This window comes from Filicampus tigris, chromosome 3 (assembly GCF_054856515.1).
Source record: "Filicampus tigris isolate MCC_2025a chromosome 3, RoL_Ftig_1.0, whole genome shotgun sequence".
Classification (NCBI taxonomy): Eukaryota; Metazoa; Chordata; class Actinopteri; order Syngnathiformes; family Syngnathidae; genus Filicampus; species Filicampus tigris.
Genome location: NC_141219.1, coordinates 27,054,532 through 27,076,371, shown reverse-complemented (window position 1 = coordinate 27,076,371; position 21,840 = coordinate 27,054,532). Strand labels below are relative to the sequence as shown.

Genomic DNA, 21,840 nt, shown 5'->3' with positions numbered 1-21,840 from the left:
CTACTAGGGCTGTACAATATATTGAAAAATATCGATATCGTGATAATGGCCTATGCATATCTCAAAGACATGCAATCATTTTCTGATGAAATTGTATGCTTTTATCTGAATTACCAGCAGTCAGATGCAAACTTTTGATCCTTCACCATCCAATAGTTGGAGATTATGTAGGGGAATTACAATTAATTTGCTAAGGACACCTTTTTTGCCACATGAAAAAAAAACCTTCTTTCATTAGATAATAAAATGTCATATATGTAGCTACATGTCAAATATCGCAATCATATCGATATAACTATAGTCAACATCCATATCGCGAATCGAATGTTTTTCCAATATCGCGCAGCCCTAGTTTCTACATTTGCAGACATTTGGAAGCATTTGGGAACTAAAATTTCCAAATGCTAGGAAAAAAAACACAATTTGTTTGTCGACAGCTTCAATACACTAATAGTTACATCCATGTCACTGGGAGCTAGGTTTGAGAACAATTTTATTATACATATTTTTCAAACTCTTGAAGACATACGGAGCCCCAGGCATGACATGAGGAACATTCCTTTTCTAACTGTGCCAAAATAGACATGAACACAAAATTGCTTTTACTGTGCACATTAAAGTTACTTTGTGACAACAAATTAGTATTTTGTGTCCTGGCCATAAATTTGTATTTTGTGACCACAAATTAGCATTTTGTCTTCATGTTATACAGTATATTGTTGCCACAATTTAACCTTTGCCTGCGACTCCGTAAAACATGAAAGACTTAAAAGATATTATCTCCTTGAGGTGAAGACCCACATACAGTTTTTACGACAGCTTAAACCAGTATGTCATACATCTAATATAATCACTCAAGTTACGGTCTTTCACCTTAAATTGTTCATGGATGCATGTGATCAAATTTCTCAAAGCCAAACTTTATCATCTTGAGACCATGAGGCGCAACGGTGTTATTGCTAACGTCATTACACAGAGAAAAGGTTAGCCAGGTGCACAAACAGCTCCTGGTCTTCAGGACTCTGCGTCATTTAGCAGAGTGAGTCATTAGGTCCAGTGAACCAAGATGACCTTTCAAATGACAAAAACTCGGAATGCCATCATTTTACGTAATTGAAAGTATACAAATGACTGTCATTGTGAATATGACCACAAAAGGTTTATTTACCACATCAGGAGGAATAAATACCGGAGTGAGAAAACTGCAAAAGTCTCTCTTACGAAATGGTGTTGAAGGGGGAAAAAAGCATTTTCTCTTCTAACAGAAAGGAAACAGCATTAACAATATTTTTCTACAACAACAACTTATTTATTCATGAATAGTAGTACTTACTGTTATTACTTTAATTGTAACAGATGAACTCTAGAGTAATATAATTGCCCTGATCATTTTCTTTGTCACATCTTTTGCTTGGCAGAATTCACAGGCTTAAGTTGTTACTGCTGCATAGGTCGGTGAAAAATTCTATTTGAATCGATTTTGCTTTTCGTAGCCTGGTATCGATTCATAACACCATAAATCGCTCCTTTTAATACGTCTTTGTCCCATAAATTCATGCAACTTCTCATGTAACGCGAGATCTCGTCACCACGCAAGAGTAGCGTATCAGAACAACACGGCGGAAGCACTAAAATCAGCGGCCACAAGCTTGAGGGCAGATGTCTGCAAGTTTTTTGGTTGAAAAAAAATTATGAAATAAATATTGATATTGTTTTGATGAGGTCATGTTCAGTAAAACATACATGATCAATGTAGCTGCATCGGGGTCATTTCTTAATGTAAATATTTTTTTACTATTGCACCAAGTTAGAGCAAGAAGTTTCTACTATTTGCAGCATTGCTGAGAAGGTTTTCCGTATGAAAGTAAAATTAGTACAGCGTAAAAGCCTTGACTGAATCGAAAATCAGTCACAGTGAATTGCTAATCGTGAATCGAATCGGGCCCTTGTGAATCGAATTGAATGGATTTTGGAAATCTGAATCGATACCCAGCCCTATTTGGCAGTGATGTCTTCTACGCTGTTTAACCCCCGGGACCGCATAACCGCGTTTATACCACTAGAGCCGAGAGCGCTCATGCGTCTTTCTACCTTTACAGCCGGGAGAGCGTGTATGTCATTTTCTTTTTTTTAAAAAAAAAACAATTCTCTGTCTCTTAGCCAATGAAATGCATCACAATATACTCATATGTTGTGAGCCCTCGAAGTCATGGCGGGCATCGCCTAACCGCCGCCGCGTTCCGTCCTGCATATTTAATCGACCGCATGGTACCGGTCCATCCCTCGTCTGAGACAGCCAATCGGCATCGAGAATATAATCTTCACGTCACAAGCAGGCGCCGCACGAGCAGACACGCCGCCAAACAAAGAAAAAATATCAAACAAAAACAACAGACACACACACGCACAGTGTGGTGATCGGTGAAATAAAAACAATATGGGGCACATGTCATTGCGACCAATCATGGCTCAGCTTCAGGAAACAGGTGAGCTTGTCTGAGCCCTGCGCATCTGTGAAGTCATTTTCAATCGACAGAAGTGACAAAATGGCCTCCACCTGAGATGGCTACAAATGGGTGGATTTTGCTGCTTAATTCAAATTCCACAAACGCAATATTAATCAGAATGCCGTGTTTTGACTAGCGGAGGCTCATAGAACATATTTTTCTAAAGTCATATTTGGAGTTTACTTCCTCTTTAATGAAATCACTTCTGCTTTTTCTTTAGTCAATCTTCAAAATGTATTTATTCCACATTTTTATCAGTTAGTTTGCACATTTAAAATAAGCAGGCAGACACACCAATGTCTATTTGACTCAACTGCATACCACGCACGACAATTAAATTATTTTCTTGGGCAACGTTGGCTTGTCCGTATTATACACATATTTGTTGGTACAGTCACAAATGTCGGCAACTTTGATGTGAGTAATTGATGCAACAACTTGGCTGGAGGATAAAGGAAACTGTTAACACCGTTTTATCTGGGGTGTAACTCTACTCAGTTGCATCAGGGGGTTCCAGGAGGGGTCATTCAGTTTGTCACTGCATTGTCTACAGCCTCACTAGAGGATATAACTCAGCCGTTGATATTACACGATACTTATCAGCTTCACATTGCAGAGCAAGGAGTAAATGGAGGAGGGGGCCAGACAAAAAAAGACTGTCTCTCCCTTCCTGTGTGAGAATCCAAATTGTCCAGATTTCTCATGTAGGTAACGAATCGAACCACATTTTATTCACTGGTGCTCACTCATGCAACCTGGCTGCCCTCTCATTTTCTGGCATCCTTCCTTTGGATGGGAGACTGCTTTGGTTCTTCTTGTGACCGACAAAGAGTTCATTTGTTTTCTTCAAACCTTTGCAAGTACATTTACTGTATAAACGTCATGTCATGTCATTTTCCAAACCGCTTATCCTATACAGGGTCGCGGGGAGTTGCTGGAGCCTATCCCAGCCGTCAACGGGCGAAGGCAGACTACACCCCGGACTGGTCGCCAGCCAGTCGCAGGGCACACATAGACACTGTCACTGAGCGGGAATCGATCCCACGCTGCCCGCACACAACTCGGGCGTGTGTACCACTACACTATCAGCGGACACTGTATAAACGTGTGTCCTCTTTGTCTTTAGAAGGCAGGCAAGCTGAGAACAAAAATGATCTGAAAAGGTTAACACATCTTGCAATTGAAACAAAGCTAAGTGTGTCCCCTTACCATAAATAGTTCATTTTCACATTAAAGTTGAAGTCAACCCAAACATATTTTTTTCAAGAATATGTTCTATGCAAACCCACTAGTTGAAACAGGGCATTCTGATAAATGCGTTTGTGGAATAAGTGTTAATTCACTCGTTTTTAGCCATCTCCGGGGGCGGCCATTTTGTCTTCTGTCGACTGAAAATGACATCACAACTGCTCACAATGACCAATCGCGGCTCAGATTCAGAAAACAGGTCAGCCGTGATTGGTCGTTGTGAGCAGTTGTGATGTCATTTTCAGTTGACAGAAGACAAAATGGCCGCCCCCAGAGATGGCTACAAACGAGTGCATTTTGCTGCTTAATTTATATCGCATTTTGCTGCTTAATTTATATTCCACGAACGCAAATTTAATCAGAATGCCGTGTTTCAACTAGTGGGCCTGCTGGCAACATATTCTTGAAAGAAATATGTTTGGGTTGACTTCCGCTAAAGAACTATCATTATTTTTTCACAAATACAAATACATACAGCAAGGCAGAACTGATGTTGAATGACAGCAGGGGAGGGATTACATGCATTCACAAGATGCAACATGTGTTTGACAAAGACTGTAATGCTGTCACTCCTTGGCGGTTGTCGTTGACCACCACCTCATCGCATATCAGAAATAAATCGGAAGACTTCAAAGAACACACTCACGCTCACCATTTGTCCCAAATCATTTTGCCACCAGCTTGTTGAAACATGGAGACGAGTGCTTTGAGCCTGAGGCCTGCCCCTGTCTGTGGAAAGGAAAAGAGTATTACCCCGGTGACAAAGTGTCTTCCCCCTGCCATCAGTGGTATGTCAACACAGTGTGTTTATGGCCATGTTTCATAAAACCTTTACCCAAATTTTCTTTTATTTCTACATACATTGTATATCTAACACAATCAAACATAGCATCGACATTATTGCTAAATCGTAGTTTTAGTTGACCTAAAATCAGTGACACAGTGATGAAATGGAGCAATGCAAGTGTCCACCTGATAGCATAATTATATTATCGCTGAGAAGAAAAGGTTTGGAAACAAAGTGGGTTCTTGTATGACTCTTTGATTCTCTCTGCTGTTCATCGGCGATGAAAGGAAATCCTCTCCCAGTGATCTCACTCTTTCTGCCCATTTGTAATCCAGGTAGAACATGATGATGACAGCCTGACAGTGCAATGAATAGTGATACAGACATTTGTTTATTCACTTCCTTTATTCAGCTGTAGACAGTTTCCAAAAGCAGTGGCCAATAGATGTGAGCAAACCGTCTTTGTCGTGCATTCGATGCTGAGACTTTGCTGTCTTTGTAGTGTTTGCCAGCATGGGACGTTCCAGTGTGTCTTTCGTCCATGTCCATCCATGTGCACAACCTACGGAGATCGTCATTACAGAACTTTTGATGGCCTGCTCTTTGACTACATTGGTGCCTGTCAAGTGTATCTCCTAAAGGTACTAAAAAGGATCATTTTCAGGACTATGGTACTTTTTTTTAACATACCCAAACAAATTATTCAAAAACTGCTGGTAAACATTCATTATATGGTCTCCATGAAAAACGGGGGAGGGGATTGGGGGGGAAAAAATCCCTGACCCAGAAAACTAGAAAAGATAAAATATGGAAATTTAAAAAAAATCTGCAAATCTGCGGGTGACGAACCACAAGTATGCAGGTGTCGATTGTAGTTTTAAGTTATATCACCATTCACCGTTAGGTGGCAGATATGGCTTGGTTGTCCTTACATCGGGTCTTTTACTGCCTCTTTGTACAATGTGAGTAAGCCTAATAATTTTTTTGCTGATTTGGTATGATATGCAGGATAAAGATCGCACTTCAATAATATTAATATTTCTAGTGGATTGATTTTTGTGAAAAAATGAACAAAATGAATTGGTCTTTTGTTCAGCAGTTTTGTGCCATCCTTGAATGGTAATTTTGATGCAAGAAAGCACTTTGCACTGGGAAAAATGACAGAATGTGTTCTTTTTTTGTTTCCTTCAAACCCTTTGTTATTGGAATAGGGATAGTGGATCTTTTATACATGCATTGAGAAATGTTATGAAAAATATCAAGCACAGATATTTTGCACATATGCAAGTATTTTGTCCATATCTGGTTAAGACGTGCGTGAAGCACTGATGAAAAATTGCATTTAAGTTACCCATCCCTGCCTTGAAATGTTAGTCTGCCATTGTGATTGTCAATACTTGCATCAAAATCATTTTCCATCCAAACCATTAGGGATCATCGAATCACAGCAAGGTATGATTTTGTGATTGTTGGGTTGGTGCCAGATATTTTGACATTATTCATGTATGAGTATGAATGGCGTACATTTCAAACATCCCCCGTTTAGACTTTGACAGTGTTTGTCTTTGCTGTGTTTTTTTCTCCTGCACAGAGTAGTGCTGATGTGATTCTCAGTGTGGCAGCAGAGAACATTGACTGTTTTGATAATGGCATCATCTGCAGGAAATCACTTTTGATCATCATTGGAAGATCCTTCATAGTGTTTGATGATGACACTGGGCAGCCTGTAAGTCACATATTGTAGTTTTCTTCCATTGCATATATTAGCTATTCTGCACCTACAACCTTAACAGAAGGCTTCTTTAATTTTACATGTCTGACTAGGTTGGTAGTATTTAGTTAGTTTAGCTTAGAAAAACACATATGAGCTGAAACATACACCTCTATATTGATATATTTCATGGCAACATTTTCAACTCACAGGATCAGTCATGATGGTTCCAACAAGAAGACTGTGTGTAATTTTTGACACATATTGGCAGAGATGGGAAATCCAGGTCCAGAAAGTAAAAAGCCTGCCACAGTTTGGCTTGAGCCACAGGTAGAGCAGAATTTCCCATCTCTGCACATTGGACGAGGAGGACGCAAAGAAAAACAATGTCCAAATGCATAGCAGGTCCAAATGTTCTCCAAAGTGTATTTTTTGCCATCAAAAGACCATCCGGCGCTGCATCTTTCCATCATAAGTGGAATCTCACTCAGTAGACTTATTACACAGCATTTCTTTTTGATCAAGTGCATTTGTAATTTCTTCTATTCCTTCAGTATTGTCATTGAGGTAGTTATTTGAGTTCTGAAGCGGTATTAACCTTAATTTATTGTTTGATGCTAATCGAGAAACTTCTCAAGTCGAAAATTGATAAGTTTCTTGAGAATTGAGGCAATAGAGAAATTGAAGATAGTTGGTAAAGCTCTGTTTGTTATCATTCTTGAAAAGAGATACAGTATCACTCTAGCAGTTTTCATATTTTGGGGGAAATAGCCGGACTGGAAGTTGTACATAGACGTTAAGGGCTTTGCAATATTAGAAATGTACCTTTTTAACTAACGTAATGTTGATACAGCATCATGATAGTCTGTGGGTGATTTACTCTTACAGTTTGTTACTTCCTGCTCATCCGTAGCTGAGAGGAAAAGAAAGATTATATATACTGTATACACTAACTAGAGAATGCAATTTCTGAAGAAATTGCGTGTGAAGGCGAAGGAAGCTGAATGGAAACCGTGGAGTGCTTTGGTATGAAGTTGAATGAAGTTGAAAAAAATCAGCAAGGAACCAAGAAAAGAGGAAGTAAGGAAACAATGAAAGAAGGAAGTCAGGGAAAAAAAGAAGGAAAACAAAGAATGATGGAATCAAAGGAGGGGAGGAAGCAAGGAACCAAGATAGCAAGGAAAACAAGCAAGAAAGAAAACAAAGTAAGAAAACAAAATAGTAGTAAGGAAATGATGAGGCGAAGAAATGAGGAAGAAAGGACACTAGGAAGCAAGGAAGGGAGGAAACAAGGAATCTCGGGAAGAAAGGAACCTGGGGATGAGATTCCGGGGTGTCCCAAAATTTTTAAACAAAATGGCCGCTTCATTAGGGACACCTGGGGATGAAAAATCGGGGTGTCCCAATACTTTTGAACAACATGGCCACTTCATTAGGGACACCTGTGGATGAGAATTCTGGGTGTCCCAATACTTTTGAACAACATGGCCGCTTCATTAGGCACACCTGGGGATGAAAAATCGGGGTGTCTCAATACTTTTGAACAATATGGCTGCTTCATTAGGAACACCTGGGGATGAAAAATCGGGGTGTCCCAATACTTTTGAACAACATTCATTAGGGACACCTGGGGATGAAAATTCCGGGTGTCCCAATACTTCTGAACAAAATATCCGCTTCATTTGGGACACCTGGGGATGAAAATTCCGGGTGTTCCAATACTGTAAGATGGCCGCCTTACTGGGGCTGGCTAAGGGGTGAGAATCATGGGTCTAGCTAATGTCCTTGCCCAAGATGGCCGCCGCACTGGGGAGACCAAGGGGCAATAACACTGGCCCACTGGAAATGAATGGTGAAATTGTGTGGCTTTTTTAAGGGTGAATGAATTGAATGTGTGGGAAGTAGGAATTTTGGGGGGTGTTGAAAAGCTGAATGTGAGCTGAATGAGTTGAATGACTTGAATTTGTGGAAATTGGAATGGTGTAAATGTGAAAAGTTAAATGTGCCAATGGAAGTGAATGGTGAATAGTTGAACTGTTGTGGGTTTTTTAAGGGTGAATGAGTTGAAAGTGTTTGAAGTAGGAATTTTGGGGGTGTTGAAAAGTTGAATATGAGCTGAATGAGTTGAATGACTTGAATTTGTGGAAATTTGAATGGTGTAAATGTGAAAAGTTGAATGTGCCAATGGAAATTAATGGTGAATAGTTGAATTTTTGTGGGTTTTTTAAGGATGAATGAGTTGAATGAGTGGGAAATAGGAATTTGGGGTGTGTTGAAAAGCTTGACCAATATGAGTTTAATGAGATTGAATGTTGTGAATTTCAAATTGGGATGATGTAAATGTGAATTGTTGAATATGGCAATGGGAATGAATGGTGGAATTTTGTGTTTTTTTTACGGGTGAATAATTTGAATATGTGGGAAGTAGGAATTTTGCGGGTGTTGAAAAGTTTACCAATGTGAGTTGAATGACTTGAATGTTGTGAATTTGAAATTGGATTGGTATAAATGTTAAAAATTGAATGTGTCAATGGAAATGAATGGTGAATAGTTGAATAGTTGAATTTTTGTGGGTTTTGGGCGATTTGGTTCAATTTTTGGGAAGTAGGAATTGTGGGCGTGTTGAAAAGCTTTACCAATGTGAGTTGAATGAGTTTAATCTTGTCAATTTGAAATTCGAATGGTGGAAATGGGAAATGTTGAAAGTGCCATTGCAAACGAATGGGTTTTTTTGGGTGAAAAATGGGAAATATTGGGGAAACGGTAAATTTGGGGAACGAAAAAAATACTACCCCGGAAGGCATGACTTTTCTGAATGTTTTGAAACTTGAATGAAGTCAATCGGATGAAAAATGTGGAAGGAGTCGCACACCGAAAAAGTGGTCGGACTAAAATAGAGTAATACGTTTAAAGTGGAGGAATAACATATGTGTGAAGGCCTTCACCTTCCCACAATTAGAAAGGATGTGAACAATACATCTTGTATCAAAGTATGACTCTCTCAAATTAAATCACACTTCATATTTTACCATTTGTATTATAGAACCCAACTAGTGTTATAGAAAGGAATCAGAAAATGGTCATCTGGCCTGCCGGCTACTTCACTGTGATTCATTTCCCAGAGGAGGACGTCACCATCCTATGGGACCGTAAAACCACCATCCACATCCAGGTTGGACCTCATTGGCAGGTATGTGGCACGCTCCAATGTCAAAAGAATGGCCAGTAGGTTTCTGCTTTCAAGGGAAAGAGGGGGCTTAAACCTTTATAGTGCAAGTGACTATTTTTGGTCATTTCCACATCCTTTGCAAATGGTCACCTTCTTGTACGTCATCCTCACTCAACCATTCAGAAGAGATCACCCCAGATCACATGGGTGTGATCTGAATTAATTAATTCATTCATTCATTCATTATTGATATGATGAATTATTATTATTATTATTATTTTTTAGATTTATTCTAAATCTGGTTATGGCCCCCGATAATACTCTGAAGTTCATTTCTTAAAATTCACACTATTGTAGGGCACTCATTGAATTAGTATGACAGCAAAAGGGGTTATCAAGGTTTCCATGTGGGCGGCACGGTGGTCGACTGATTAGCACGTCTAACCGCTTGATAGCGTAGAGTTTCAGGGCACATGAAGGCTACAGGAAGACAGGCGAGAACTGTTACACGAAGTAAATTTATTGGACAGTGTTTCTATGCTCAGAGGTCGTGAGTTCAATCCCGGCTCCGGCCTCCCTGTGTGGAGTTTGCATGTTCTCCCCGTACCTGCGTGAGTTTACTCCAGGTACTCCGGTTTCCTCCCACATTCCAAAAACATGCATGGTAAGTTGATTATACACTCTAAATTGCCCCTTGGTGTAAGTGTGAGTGTGGATGTTTGTTTGTCTCTGTGTGCCCTGCGATTGGCTGGCAATCAATTCAGGGTGTCCCCCGCCTACTGCCCGAAGACAGCTGGGATAGGCTCCAGCACGCCCGCGACCCTTGTGAGGAGAAGCGGTATGGATGGATGGATGGAGGTTTCCATGCAGCGAATGTGTCAGACTAATTTTGTACTTGGCATCATATTTGTCAAAAGGCCTACTTTCATTAGTTTCATGAGTTTATTTATGCCGATATTAGGATATAATCACTTTTTCAACGTACTGTACATCTTGACTTGGTCCACTTCCATTTTGCCTTCAACTGTAGGCCTACCTATGTTATGCTGCTAGGTTTCCATTTGCCAATTTATAGATAACAGTGTGCATTTAACCACGATGACTACATCAGCGATGCTGCTGGTTGCTATTGGTTTGGTTATTGCACTTGAAGCAACAGTATATAGTTTGTCTTTCAAATTCAAAATAACAGCTTAAAATCATTTTGATAGTATGTACTCCAGGTCACTTACAGTACTTTAGTGGCCTTTTATATTGTCGGACCAGCTTAATGTTAACATTGAATTTGAGACCACAAGGCTCATTTGGAAGTCTGTTAAATTTACAATAAATAACTTCAGTCAACAAGGTGAACTGGACGTCAAATACATGCAGTTGTTGATTTGTATATACCATTTTGGTTTAAAAATGAATTTGATTTCAAAACAGCAGTGGGAGATCCAGAGCTAAACTACAACAAAGAAAAAAAACAATAATTGAATTGTTAATTTTATTTCTTTAGAATTGTTTGTTTTGCTTTTACACAAGTGGTGCCTAAACTTTTTCGATAGAGGGCCGCAAACAGAAAAACGAAAGGATGCAAGGTCACACTTTAAAATTCTTCGGATGACTGGACACCTTTTAAAATAGACGGACTGATGAATGATGGAAGAGAGTTTTCATCCGTCAATGTAATCATCACTAACTGCGTCCCTCAGCGATGGATGGACCGTTAATCCGTCACTGGTGGGCGTCCGTTTTTCTGCCTTTTTGGGGCGGGTGACTGACTGACGGACCAACGGACTTCTGACGGACTTAAATGATGGACCGCCAGATGGATTGACGGACTGATGATTACAATTCAGTTCGTCACGAAGTCGGACTGGGGAATAACGGAGGAGTACCCTGGCTGCTGACAGATGATGAACCATCAAAATTGAGCAAAATGCTCAACTCTGATCTTTGGTATATGCCTCGGGCCATTGAAAAATGGGCCGCAAATAGTCCCCAGATCGTAGCTTGGAGACCACTGAATTAGATGATAATGAAAAAGCTCCCCATGTCCAAACAAAGGTTAATTCTTCTCAGTGTTGATGATGTGTGCAGGGGAGGCTGAGTGGTCTTTGTGGAAACTTTGACATGAAGACAGTGAATGAGATGCGCACACCCGATAACATCGACACAACAACTCCACAAGAGTTTGGAAACAGTTGGACAGCAGCTGAGGTGAGTCAATGACATATTCCCATTGTGATGCATTTGACTGGACTGTTTGAGAGGGCTTTTGTCACCATCATGTTCCAAGTGATCATCGCCCGGAATTTACTTACTATTAGACTACTAATAGTTCATCTGTGTGCAGTGTGTGAATGGTCCAGATATGAGACATCCATGCAATCTGACTCCACTCAGAGAGCCATTTGCCAAGCAGCAGTGTTCTGTCCTGCTCAGTGAGGTCTTCCAAGCCTGCCACCCAGTGGTAAGTAGTGGTACAACATGAACTTGCACTGTATTACATTACAGTCAACCCCGCGATAGCAAAGATCGGGGAATAACTGATGCCCCGAAAAAGTTTGTAATTGCCTAGAGATGACCCAAGATGGTGACAAAACACTACTCTTGTCTAAATGAAACCCCTCAATTGACTGCGGCATAGTTCCTTGACACCAAGATGCCACAAGATGGCAGAAAAGCACAACTTTGACGAAATGAAGCTGCTCAATTCACTTCAACATAGTTCTTTGGCACCGACATGCCACAAGATGGCTCGAAGTAATAATATCATAAACAGCAAAAGGTGAGTTTTTCAGGGAATAACAGCGCCTAGGCTACCCCCAAAAATCAGCAAATATTGGTGAATTCTGAACTGTGAACATGAGGGAATTAAGGGTTCACCCTGGAATAGTTGTCAATCAATCTCAGGGCACCTTTTATACAGGCAACCATTAACACTCCATGGGCTACCTATGTTTAGTCTTCAAAGAAACCAACATCCATGTTTTTGGAAGGTGGGAGGAAGCCCATTAGAGTACCCACACAAGCACAGTGAGGGCATGCAAACTGCACCAGCTGCAATTTATCACAGGGGAACAAATAGTTTGTTGTTGTTTTTTAAACCCCTCCTTTGATTAGACTACTTGATGTGTTTCCGTTGCACTCAGGTGGATGTTACCTGGTTCTACTCGAACTGCCTGGCAGACACATGTGGCTGCAATGTCGGAGGGGACTGTGAATGTTTTTGCACCAGTGCGGCCGCGTATGCACAACGTTGCTGTCACCAGGGTATTCCTGTTGATTGGCGCTCCCCCTCTCTGTGCCGTAAGTTGAAATGTAATATATACAGTAGGTGTTACGTGTATTTATCAAGAAGATGGTCTTTTTTTTTTTTTAAATTAGGTATCCCAAAATGTATTCGTGATCAAACGTTTCTTTTACTCATATTTACGACTGTTTCTCTACTAATCTCTGCAGCACACGATTGTGAATTCTACAACAAAGGTAGGGCAGCCTCGCCGCTTTATGTTGATGCAAATGTACAGAACCAGTCAAGAGTTTGGAAACACCCATCACACCATCAGTGTTTTTTCTTGAAGGCGTGGATGATGCTTTATGACCTGGAATAACTTTCAGTTCACAGCTGTGCATTAACAAGAGTTATAGGAATTTCTTGACCTCTTAAAGGGTTGAGACCATTTGAATTTGAAGTTGTTTCCATACTTTAGACTGGCACTGTAGTTCAATGCTTCTTTCTTTCTTTCTTTCTTTCTTTCTTTCTTTCTTTCTTTCTTTCTTTCTTTCTTTCTTTCTTTCTTTCTTTCTTTCTTTCTTTCTTTCTTTCTTTTCTATTATTTTGTGTATTTCATAATCCTCAGTTTTAATCATTTATGCAATCTTTTATTGTCTGTGCTCGATTTAGGCAATAAATCTGACACCTCCAAAACGGCATAACATATTTTTCTTGACCACAGAATGAACACAGGTCTTACAACGTGGTTATTTTTATGAAATGAAGCAATTTTCTTTTCAGCAACCTGCAATAACACATCTTCATAATTTCTACAGTTCTTGGTAAAGGCCCTTTTAGGTTGCTCCCCTTCAGAGATCGGACTTCAGTCCTTGTTGCCAGCTGGTCCAGTGGCTCGGTGTTTGTGAAGCAAGGAAACCTCAGTGACATCACCGGCACCCTCTCACACTTTATGATGACACCAGGCTTGAGCAGAGCCCGACCACATGGTGTGTTTCTCTTATTAGCTCTACAGGGTTCACCTTTACGACTGGTCATTAATGGACAGGATCAACAGTTCATTCTAAGAACTCCCTGGGAGAGTGGGATAATTTCTCAGTTTTTACAACAAGCACGTTTTGGGTTTGAATCTGTTGTGTGATATTTTCTTTGTGGAATTAGCACATTCTCGCTGTGCTTGAATGTGATCTCACCTGCTTGCTCCCACAGTCCAAAAACATTCATGTTCCTTGGTGTATCTAAATGTGAGTGTGAGCTACCAGTTTTCGCATGACTCTGAACAGGAGAAGTGTCATAATTAATAGGGATGTCACAATATCGGCAATATCGTGATATCGCAATTTTAAAATGGCCACGATATTAATAGGATCAAATCTGTTTAAAAAGCCAAGTTCTTTTCCATTTGTGCAGTTCCAGCACCCTCTGCGGGTTAGTTTATGAGTGCAGTTTAAGATTCATGACGTGTGTGTGCATTAGCAAGTAAGTGCCTATGCCCTGCTGAGCCAATAGGAGTGCATGACTGGCCAAGCCTATTTCTGAATGTTATGTACAAAAACAGAATATTGTGTTGTTTTTTTATTATATGTGCTCTTTTTTGTACAATATTGTGGGCTTTTATATAGTATAGTGATCTTTTTATATAACGCCAACCTTTCCACAATATAATGATCACAATGTGAGGTTCATATCACGATATTATCGTATCATAACATTTGGATATCGTGACATCCCTAATAGTTAATCGATGAATGACCTTGAATATTTTAGTGAAAAGCCTTGGACTTGAAGCAAATTGAAAAACATGTCCAGTATGTAAGGGGAGATTATGTCATGTTTTGCTTTCACAAAAGGCTCCAGAGAGTGATGACATGGGATTTTTCAAAACATTTTTTTCTTCCCCCAGACACATCACGCATATCCTTTGAGGCAGCACACAGACCCAATTACTTTCTGTATGTGAGCCCCAGTGGCCAGGTGAAGCTGGTCAAATGGGAGGAAAGTGAGGCTTTCTGGGATCGGGCCACCTTTGTGCTCCACAGGGACACTTGGCTCTCGGGGTATGACTCCCTGGAGTCCCACGCAAAGCCTGGATTCTTCTTGCATGCCACCCTCCCTCGCCTCCACCTGCTCAAGTATCGTCACACTGACAGCTTCCGCAAGGCCACCCTTTTCAAACTCACAGGTATTACTCACTGACACGTAACAGGACTTCAAACTAAGTTGAATAACACCCAACCAGATGCAACAATGTGAGGAAATGAAAGTCGATAAAATATGATGACACCTTCACAGGCATTTCACAGACACTGCGCAAGAAATAACAGTAGTGATGAATTCATCCAAAATGTAATTTTTTTTTGCAAGCTCAGCAGGTTTATCTGTCATGTAGAAATGAAGTTCAAGCTGATGTTGCAGTTGTTGTAAGATAGGTTGCATGATAAAGGACTTCCCTGACTGGGGTTTTCAGGCTTCTCTCAGCTGTCCGTGAGGTCTTGACACAGGGTTCAAATGGTGTCAGTGCTCCTCCTTGGGGTCAAAAGTCAACACTTGTGGCTATATTGGTCTTGCAGCTAAAAGCAGAGCAGCAGTTGTCGCCTTGTAAAGGACCAAATCTTAGTTATAATGCATATAGAAATGAGACAGCATTACAATTGTGTTTTTTACGTTAGTTATGCTTGACGGTATGATAACTTCTATATTTTCAAGATTTTCGTTACATTTTAGGCTCCATGTCCGTTTACATATTAGGATCGTGATGGTCTGATATATTGGATGCGTTTCCGCTGCCAAAACTTGTCTTTAAACTACCGTAATATTCTTTATATCAATCAATCAATCAATCAATCACATTTTATTTATATAGCACTTTTCATACATAAAAATGCAACTCAAAGTGCTTTAAAACATTCAAAGCAAAACATAGAATTATCTTCAATCAAAAGAAAAGATAAATTATTTAAAAGTTGTTGAAAGCCAAACTAAAAAGGTGTGTCTTGAGCTTCCTCTTAAAAATATCAACAGTCTCTGCAGACCTGACATCCTCTGGCAGGCTATTCCAAAGGTGAGGACCAAAATGGCTGAATGCAGCCTCGCCATGCATTTTGGTCCTCACCCTTGGAATAAATAAAAGGCCGGCGCCAGAGGACCTCAGGATCCGCGAGGGCTGGTATGATAAAAGCAAATCAGATAAATAAGATGGCCCAAGACCATTAACACATTTATAAACTAATAAAAGTACTTTAAAATCGATCCTGAAACACACAGGGAGCCAATGCAGCAATTTCAAAACTGGCGTAATGTGCTCCCGCCCTCTGGTTCTCGTCAGCACCCGAGCGGCTGAATTCTGCAGTAGTTGCAGTGGTGAAATGCTCTTTTTCGGGAGGCCAGAGAGCAGGGCATTACAGTAATCTAAACGACAGGAAATAAAGGCATGCATCAGCACTTCCGTGTTAGCCTGAGAGAGAAACGGGCGGACTCTGGCGATATTCTTAAGGTGATAAAAACCAATCTTGGTTACATTTTTAATATGAGGAATAAAACTGAGCTCAGAGTCAAAAATGACGCCAAGGTTCTTCACACAGTGTGAGGGATTAAAAATGTGTAGTTTTGGTAAAAGCTTCTCTCTCTGACCTTCGGGACCGATAACTAAGACCTCAGTCTTGTCCTCATTGAGCTGTAGGAAATTATCTGCCATCCATGACTTGATATCTAAAATGCAATTTAAAAGGGTATCAATGGGTCCTGTGTCATCAGGAGACACGGCAATATACAGCTGCGTGTCATCAGCATAGCTGTGAAAGCTGATGCCGTGTCCCCTGATGACATCCCCGAGGGGAAGCATATAAAGATTAAAAAGTAAGGGGCCTAAAATCGAACCTTGAGGAACCCCACATTTAATTTCATGAGTTTTAGAGGAACAAGTATCCATACTTACAAAGAAATATCGGTCTGTGAGATAGGAATAAAACCAGTCAAAAACAGTACCAGAGATGCCCACTAGATTTTTAAGTCTATTTAATAAAATTTGGTGATCTACTGTATCAAAAGCAGCGCTTAGATCCAGTAGCACCAAGACTGTGAGTTTTCTCACGTCTGCAGTGCACCTAATATCATTTAAGATCCTTAAAAGAGCAGTCTCCGTACTGTGGTTCATCCTAAAACCAGATTGATATTCCTCCAAAATATTATTTGTATTTAAAAAATGATTCAACTGGATGAAAACCAGTTTTTCTAAAATCTTACTTAAAAACGGTAAGTTGGATACGGGTCTGTAGTTATTAAAAACGCTCGGGTCAGAACCGCTCTTCTTCAGAAGGGGCTTCACCACCGCCGTTTTAAAGGCAGCTGGGAAGACGCCTGTCTGAAGAGAGCAATTGACTATATTTAAAATTTGTTCTTCAAAAAATCCATAAAATGTCTTAAAAAGAAATGTGGGAATTGGATCCAAAAGGCAGGTTGTTGGGTTTACCTGGGAGAAAACTCGAACAAGTGTCCTTGCATCAACCAGGGCAAAACTTTCCAGTGTTTCCTCATGTAAATATGATTGTCCGGGTTTATTAAAACTTGTGTTTTGACGGGCTAAAAGACTGGATCTTATGTCATCGATTTTACTTCTGAAGTGGTCTGCAAAGTCCTCACAGAGAGCATCTGTTGGTCTCTGTGGGGACTTATTAAAATCAGAACGAGTTAAAAGTTCAAAGGTGGAGAAGAGAACCCTGGGGTTGTTTTTATTGACTGTAATGAGGTTTGAGAAATAGGAAGATCTTGCCAGTTTTACTGTTTTATTGTAAGATTTCAGTTGTTCGCATAAAATTTCATAGTGTACTGTAAGTTTACTTTTTCTCCACCTCCTCTCTGCACTCCTGCATTTTCTCTTTGATATTTTGATAGCATTGTTTCTCCACGGGGGTACAGTCTTTGTTTTTGTTGTTTTAATTAAAAGTGGAGCTACTGAATCTAATGATGATTTAAGATGTAGGTTAAAATTGTCAACAATAAGATCACAGGGTGCAGGTAAAATGTCAGCAGGAGTGTTTTTTAAGATCTCGATAAAATTTGCTGCCACCTCAGAAGATAGGTAGCGTTTCTTCACTGTTCTGACCGGGACTGCTAGATGGTTAAAACTGGCGATGTTAAAATGGACACAGTAGTGGTCTGACACTGCCAAGTCAACAACAGAGGACACACCAGCAGACAAGCCATAGGTTATAACCAAATCCAGGGTGTGTCCTCTGTTGTGAGTTGGCTGCAAGACGTGCTGTTTAAAATCCAAGCAGTTTAAAAGGTTTGAAAAATCTCTGGATAGTGGGTCCGAGATGTTGTCCATGTGTATATTAAAATCGCCAGTTATTAATATTCTGTTATAACTGGAATATAAAATGGATAAGAATTCTGAAAATTCTGTAATAAAAGAAGTGGAATGATGGGGAGGTCTATAGACGGTAATGCAGAGAATAGGGGGACTGCTAAAAACAAAGGCATGGTGTTCAAACGATAAATAGCTGCTAAAAATGATCTCCTTTGATAAAAGAGTATTAATAAAAATTGATGCAGTCCCGCCTCCTCTTTTGCCATCCCTTGTAGAAAATAAAAAGTTAAAATTCGGTGGGCAAGCCTCGTTGAGAGCAACTGGAGCATCTGTACCAAGCCATGTCTCAGACAAAAGTATACCATGTAAATTATTGTCTAAAATCAGGTCGTTTATGATAAAAGTTTTGTTTAAAAGGGAGCGCACGTTCAGCACGGCCAGATTAATTATTGTGCTGGACGTGCGCTCATGGTGGTACGAATGAGCAGTATTAACATATACTAGATTACCACTGTTAAAACCACGTTGTTTGTGTGTGCAAGGGAAGCGTCTGCCGGTGATGGTTTCAATGGGAAAATTGTCCGATAGTGGTAATGATAATGAGGGCCTGCAGGGGGAGCTAGTGAGGGTGGTGGTACTGTGAGCAGCTGGTATTGGCCTGTAAGTGATGGTAGTGACATTGTCATTGCAGCGTTTATGAGTAGAAGAAGAAATATGATTGGTAAACAAGAGTCAGCTGGGAGTGGAATTGGTTACGACATGGTGGATGTTAGCGGCTAAAATCTTGCTACCAAGAGAGTTCGGATGAACACCATCCGGCTGGTAAATAAGTGTCAGATGAGATGGTAAAATAACAAGTTGTTCCCTCTTCTCTAGTCCCGTTTACAGTGGTTTTAGGAAAGATTTGGCTAAAAAATGTACTATGTGGTCCTATGTAGAGGAGTTAGAAGTGTATGGACCTGAAATTCCAATTGTCACTCAAACTGATTGTTAGGCTGTTGATGGGTGTATTTCATATGATTTTACGAATATTAGAATGTTTTATTAAGATGCTGAAGAGCGGGTCCTAAATTGCTTGTCCACTCTAACAGATTGGACACTAGTGGCAACAGATGAAAAAAAGGCTGCAACACAGCCGATATATGAGAGACAACATTGACTAGTTGAAATGTTCCGAGCAATCCACATCAGCACAAGATTCCGTTTTTTTTTCTCTTCCTTCCTTTTGTGGTGAGTTCATGTCACAGACAACCAACAAATTCTCCTAGGATGACTGAGCCCTTTGTAACCGTAAGGCCACTTTATTAGGGAATTGCACGCGTGGAGCACCGCAGCCGGGCTGTTCGTCTCTGTGGAGATAGTTTTGTAAAACGAAACATCCTAACAGATCATATCTCGTATTTCAAAAGAGAGTTTTGAATTTGAAGTGCTAGAATTGGATGAGTTAGTGGAAGAGGCAAGGAAACAGAAAGTAAATCCTTCACTCTAATAATTTTGGTAAGTCCAGCAATAACATAAGCTGTGCTTTGTTTGATGTAATTGCCCAGCGTGAGAGTCAATTGGATTTACAGGTATATGTCCATCCTGCGTAACATTGATTTTAAAATGTGGGACTGCAGAAAAATGGGAGAGGCCAGCGCCAATTGTCACAGTGTGCTACACTCTAAAAACACTTAGGTCAAAAATAACTATTTTTGGGCTAAATTTGACCCAATTGTTGTGTTAAAAAAGGACAGACTCAGACTTGGGTCAATTTGAACCCAAAAATTGGGTTATTCCATTTTGACCCAAATTTTAGGGTTAAATTAACACAACAAATTGGGTCAAAACAATACAAATAATTGAGTTATTACACTCTTTTATTTATTTATTTATATATTTATTTATTTATTCATTTTATTTATAATAGTAAGGATACTGCCCCTTCCCCAAAAATGTAAAAAAAAATGTGGATTTAACTAAAGGTACATCACTCCTGACATTGACATAATTTCAGCAACAATAACAGTAGTGGATGTACATTTGGTCAGAGCTAGGCACTCTGTCCCAGGGCCGGACTGGTCGGACGGCCATTTTTAGGGCCGACACGTTTGAAAAACGCGAACAAATTTCATTTCGGTCTACTTGGTGATATGCTTATGTTAACATGGCAGGGAGGCCATTGTTTGTAGTGCGGTCCTCAGTCATGGTTTCATAAAGTAGAATGCATGCGTGTCCAGAATTTTGCTCAGCACATTCATGGTGGAAGTGAAAACAAATCTAAATTAAGTAGTGTTTACAATTGTGGCAAATTCATTCATTTTTGTGTCATGGTGCTTTTTAGGTGAATGAAATAATAATAAGGTTAATGAAATAACCCAACTGTTTTTAGAGTGTAGAAATGACCCAGACTGATGGAAATGCAAGTTATTTTTATCGTAGCTGCTATGGCATGACTCCTTCTTGTGACTGGCTTCAAGTTCTCCCTTTGATCATTCAGAAGCTCCAAAATCGCATTACTGACAAGATGATGTGTCATGATCATTTTTGTTGGCATTTCAAAAATGTTTTCATGAGCGGAAAAGGTCTGCCTGCCACCTCCCATTTTGCCTCCGCGACGCTGGCATCACTTTGCATGCCGGTTTACACTTGCCTTGCAGACGCTGTATTTAAAGGTACAAAATAAGACAGGGTAGTTTCTTCTCAGGTTTGATAAATCACATTGGCATGATAAAATAATCAATTTGCATATACGGTGCCCCGCCCACAAAGCGCAAAAGGAACTGTACGGTAATTTCGCTTGTTTGTCAGACGCAATCCTGGTTGCACCCGGTTAGCAGTTCAGCTTCAACATCTGTTTGTCAGCTTTGTGCCTGTTTTTGCAGTCTCAAACTTTCAGTAAATGTTTTGTGTTTTTCATGAGGCTCTGGTCCAGATGCCCTGCCTCATCCACAGTGCCAGTGGAGATACGACTCCTGCAGCAGCCCCTGTTTCAAAACCTGCAGCGACCCATCAGCAGAAGCCTGTGTGGCCATCCCACAGTGAGACTTGAACTTTTTCGTTCACGCTTACAGTCGTAGTCAGGAGGAATATTTTTGTTACTTTAATCTAAGCAGGCAACTTGGTGGATACGTGTTTAGCATGTCTGCCTAACACTTCTAACGTTTTGTGTTATGTTTGTCTTCTCATGCATGTGTGGGTTTTCTCCAGGTCCTGTCCCACATTTGAAAAACATGCATGTTTCATTGAAGACTTAAAATTGTCCGTAGGTGTGAATGTGAGTATGAATGGTTGTTTGTCTGTGTTTGGCTGGTGATCACTGACCAGTATCGGGTTTACCCCACCTTTAGCCCAAAGTCAGTGGGGATAAGCTTCAGCTCATCCTGAGGAAGATAAGTGGGGAAAAAAGATGGGTGAACGGACTAAGAATTTTCTTAACACATTCCATGCATTATAGCATGAGCATTAAGCACTGTGCTTATTCCTCATGTTGCAGGGACTGAACTCACTCTGCCCATCATCGTCACAATTTTTGCAGAAAATGCTACCATAGATAATAAGGTTTGGTCTGGTTTTCTGTAAGATAATGTTTTACTGTATTGATCTGTACAGAGTGGAAGGCTGCCTTCCTGTCTGCCCCCCACATATGGTCCTGGATGAAGTTACTCGTCGTTGTGTCTACGTCGAAGACTGTGAGTAGAAATCAATTTTGATGTCACTGGTGTGTTTCATAGATGCAAGTATTTATTTTGCGATACTTGACGCCATTGCTAAATGAAGTGGGCAGACTGTATTTATAAACGCATAGCACTCTGAAATGAACAGGAACTATTATTGGTATATATTTGTGTGAGTACAGTATATCAGTCTCTGTTTTCCTCTTACATGCTGTTCATGGTTTTGGGTTT

The 21,840-nt window shown here is 40.2% G+C and overlaps 1 protein-coding gene across 1 annotated transcript in view; it reads left to right on the top strand.

Annotated features, from left to right (window-relative positions):
- The window catches only part of otog (otogelin), a 67,035-nt gene that overhangs the window by 25,637 nt on the left and 19,558 nt on the right, over positions 1-21,840 (top strand). The window contains exons 24-35 of the mRNA XM_086026222.1: positions 4,436-4,543; positions 5,045-5,183; positions 6,134-6,268; positions 9,297-9,443; positions 11,508-11,627; positions 11,764-11,880; positions 12,563-12,719; positions 12,873-12,899; positions 13,464-13,634; positions 14,549-14,827; positions 20,856-20,973; positions 21,545-21,624. Coding sequence (XP_085882348.1) covers positions 4,436-4,543; positions 5,045-5,183; positions 6,134-6,268; positions 9,297-9,443; positions 11,508-11,627; positions 11,764-11,880; positions 12,563-12,719; positions 12,873-12,899; positions 13,464-13,634; positions 14,549-14,827; positions 20,856-20,973; positions 21,545-21,624 — 1,598 coding nt within the window. The remainder of the gene's footprint in view (positions 1-4,435; positions 4,544-5,044; positions 5,184-6,133; positions 6,269-9,296; positions 9,444-11,507; positions 11,628-11,763; positions 11,881-12,562; positions 12,720-12,872; positions 12,900-13,463; positions 13,635-14,548; positions 14,828-20,855; positions 20,974-21,544; positions 21,625-21,840) is intronic.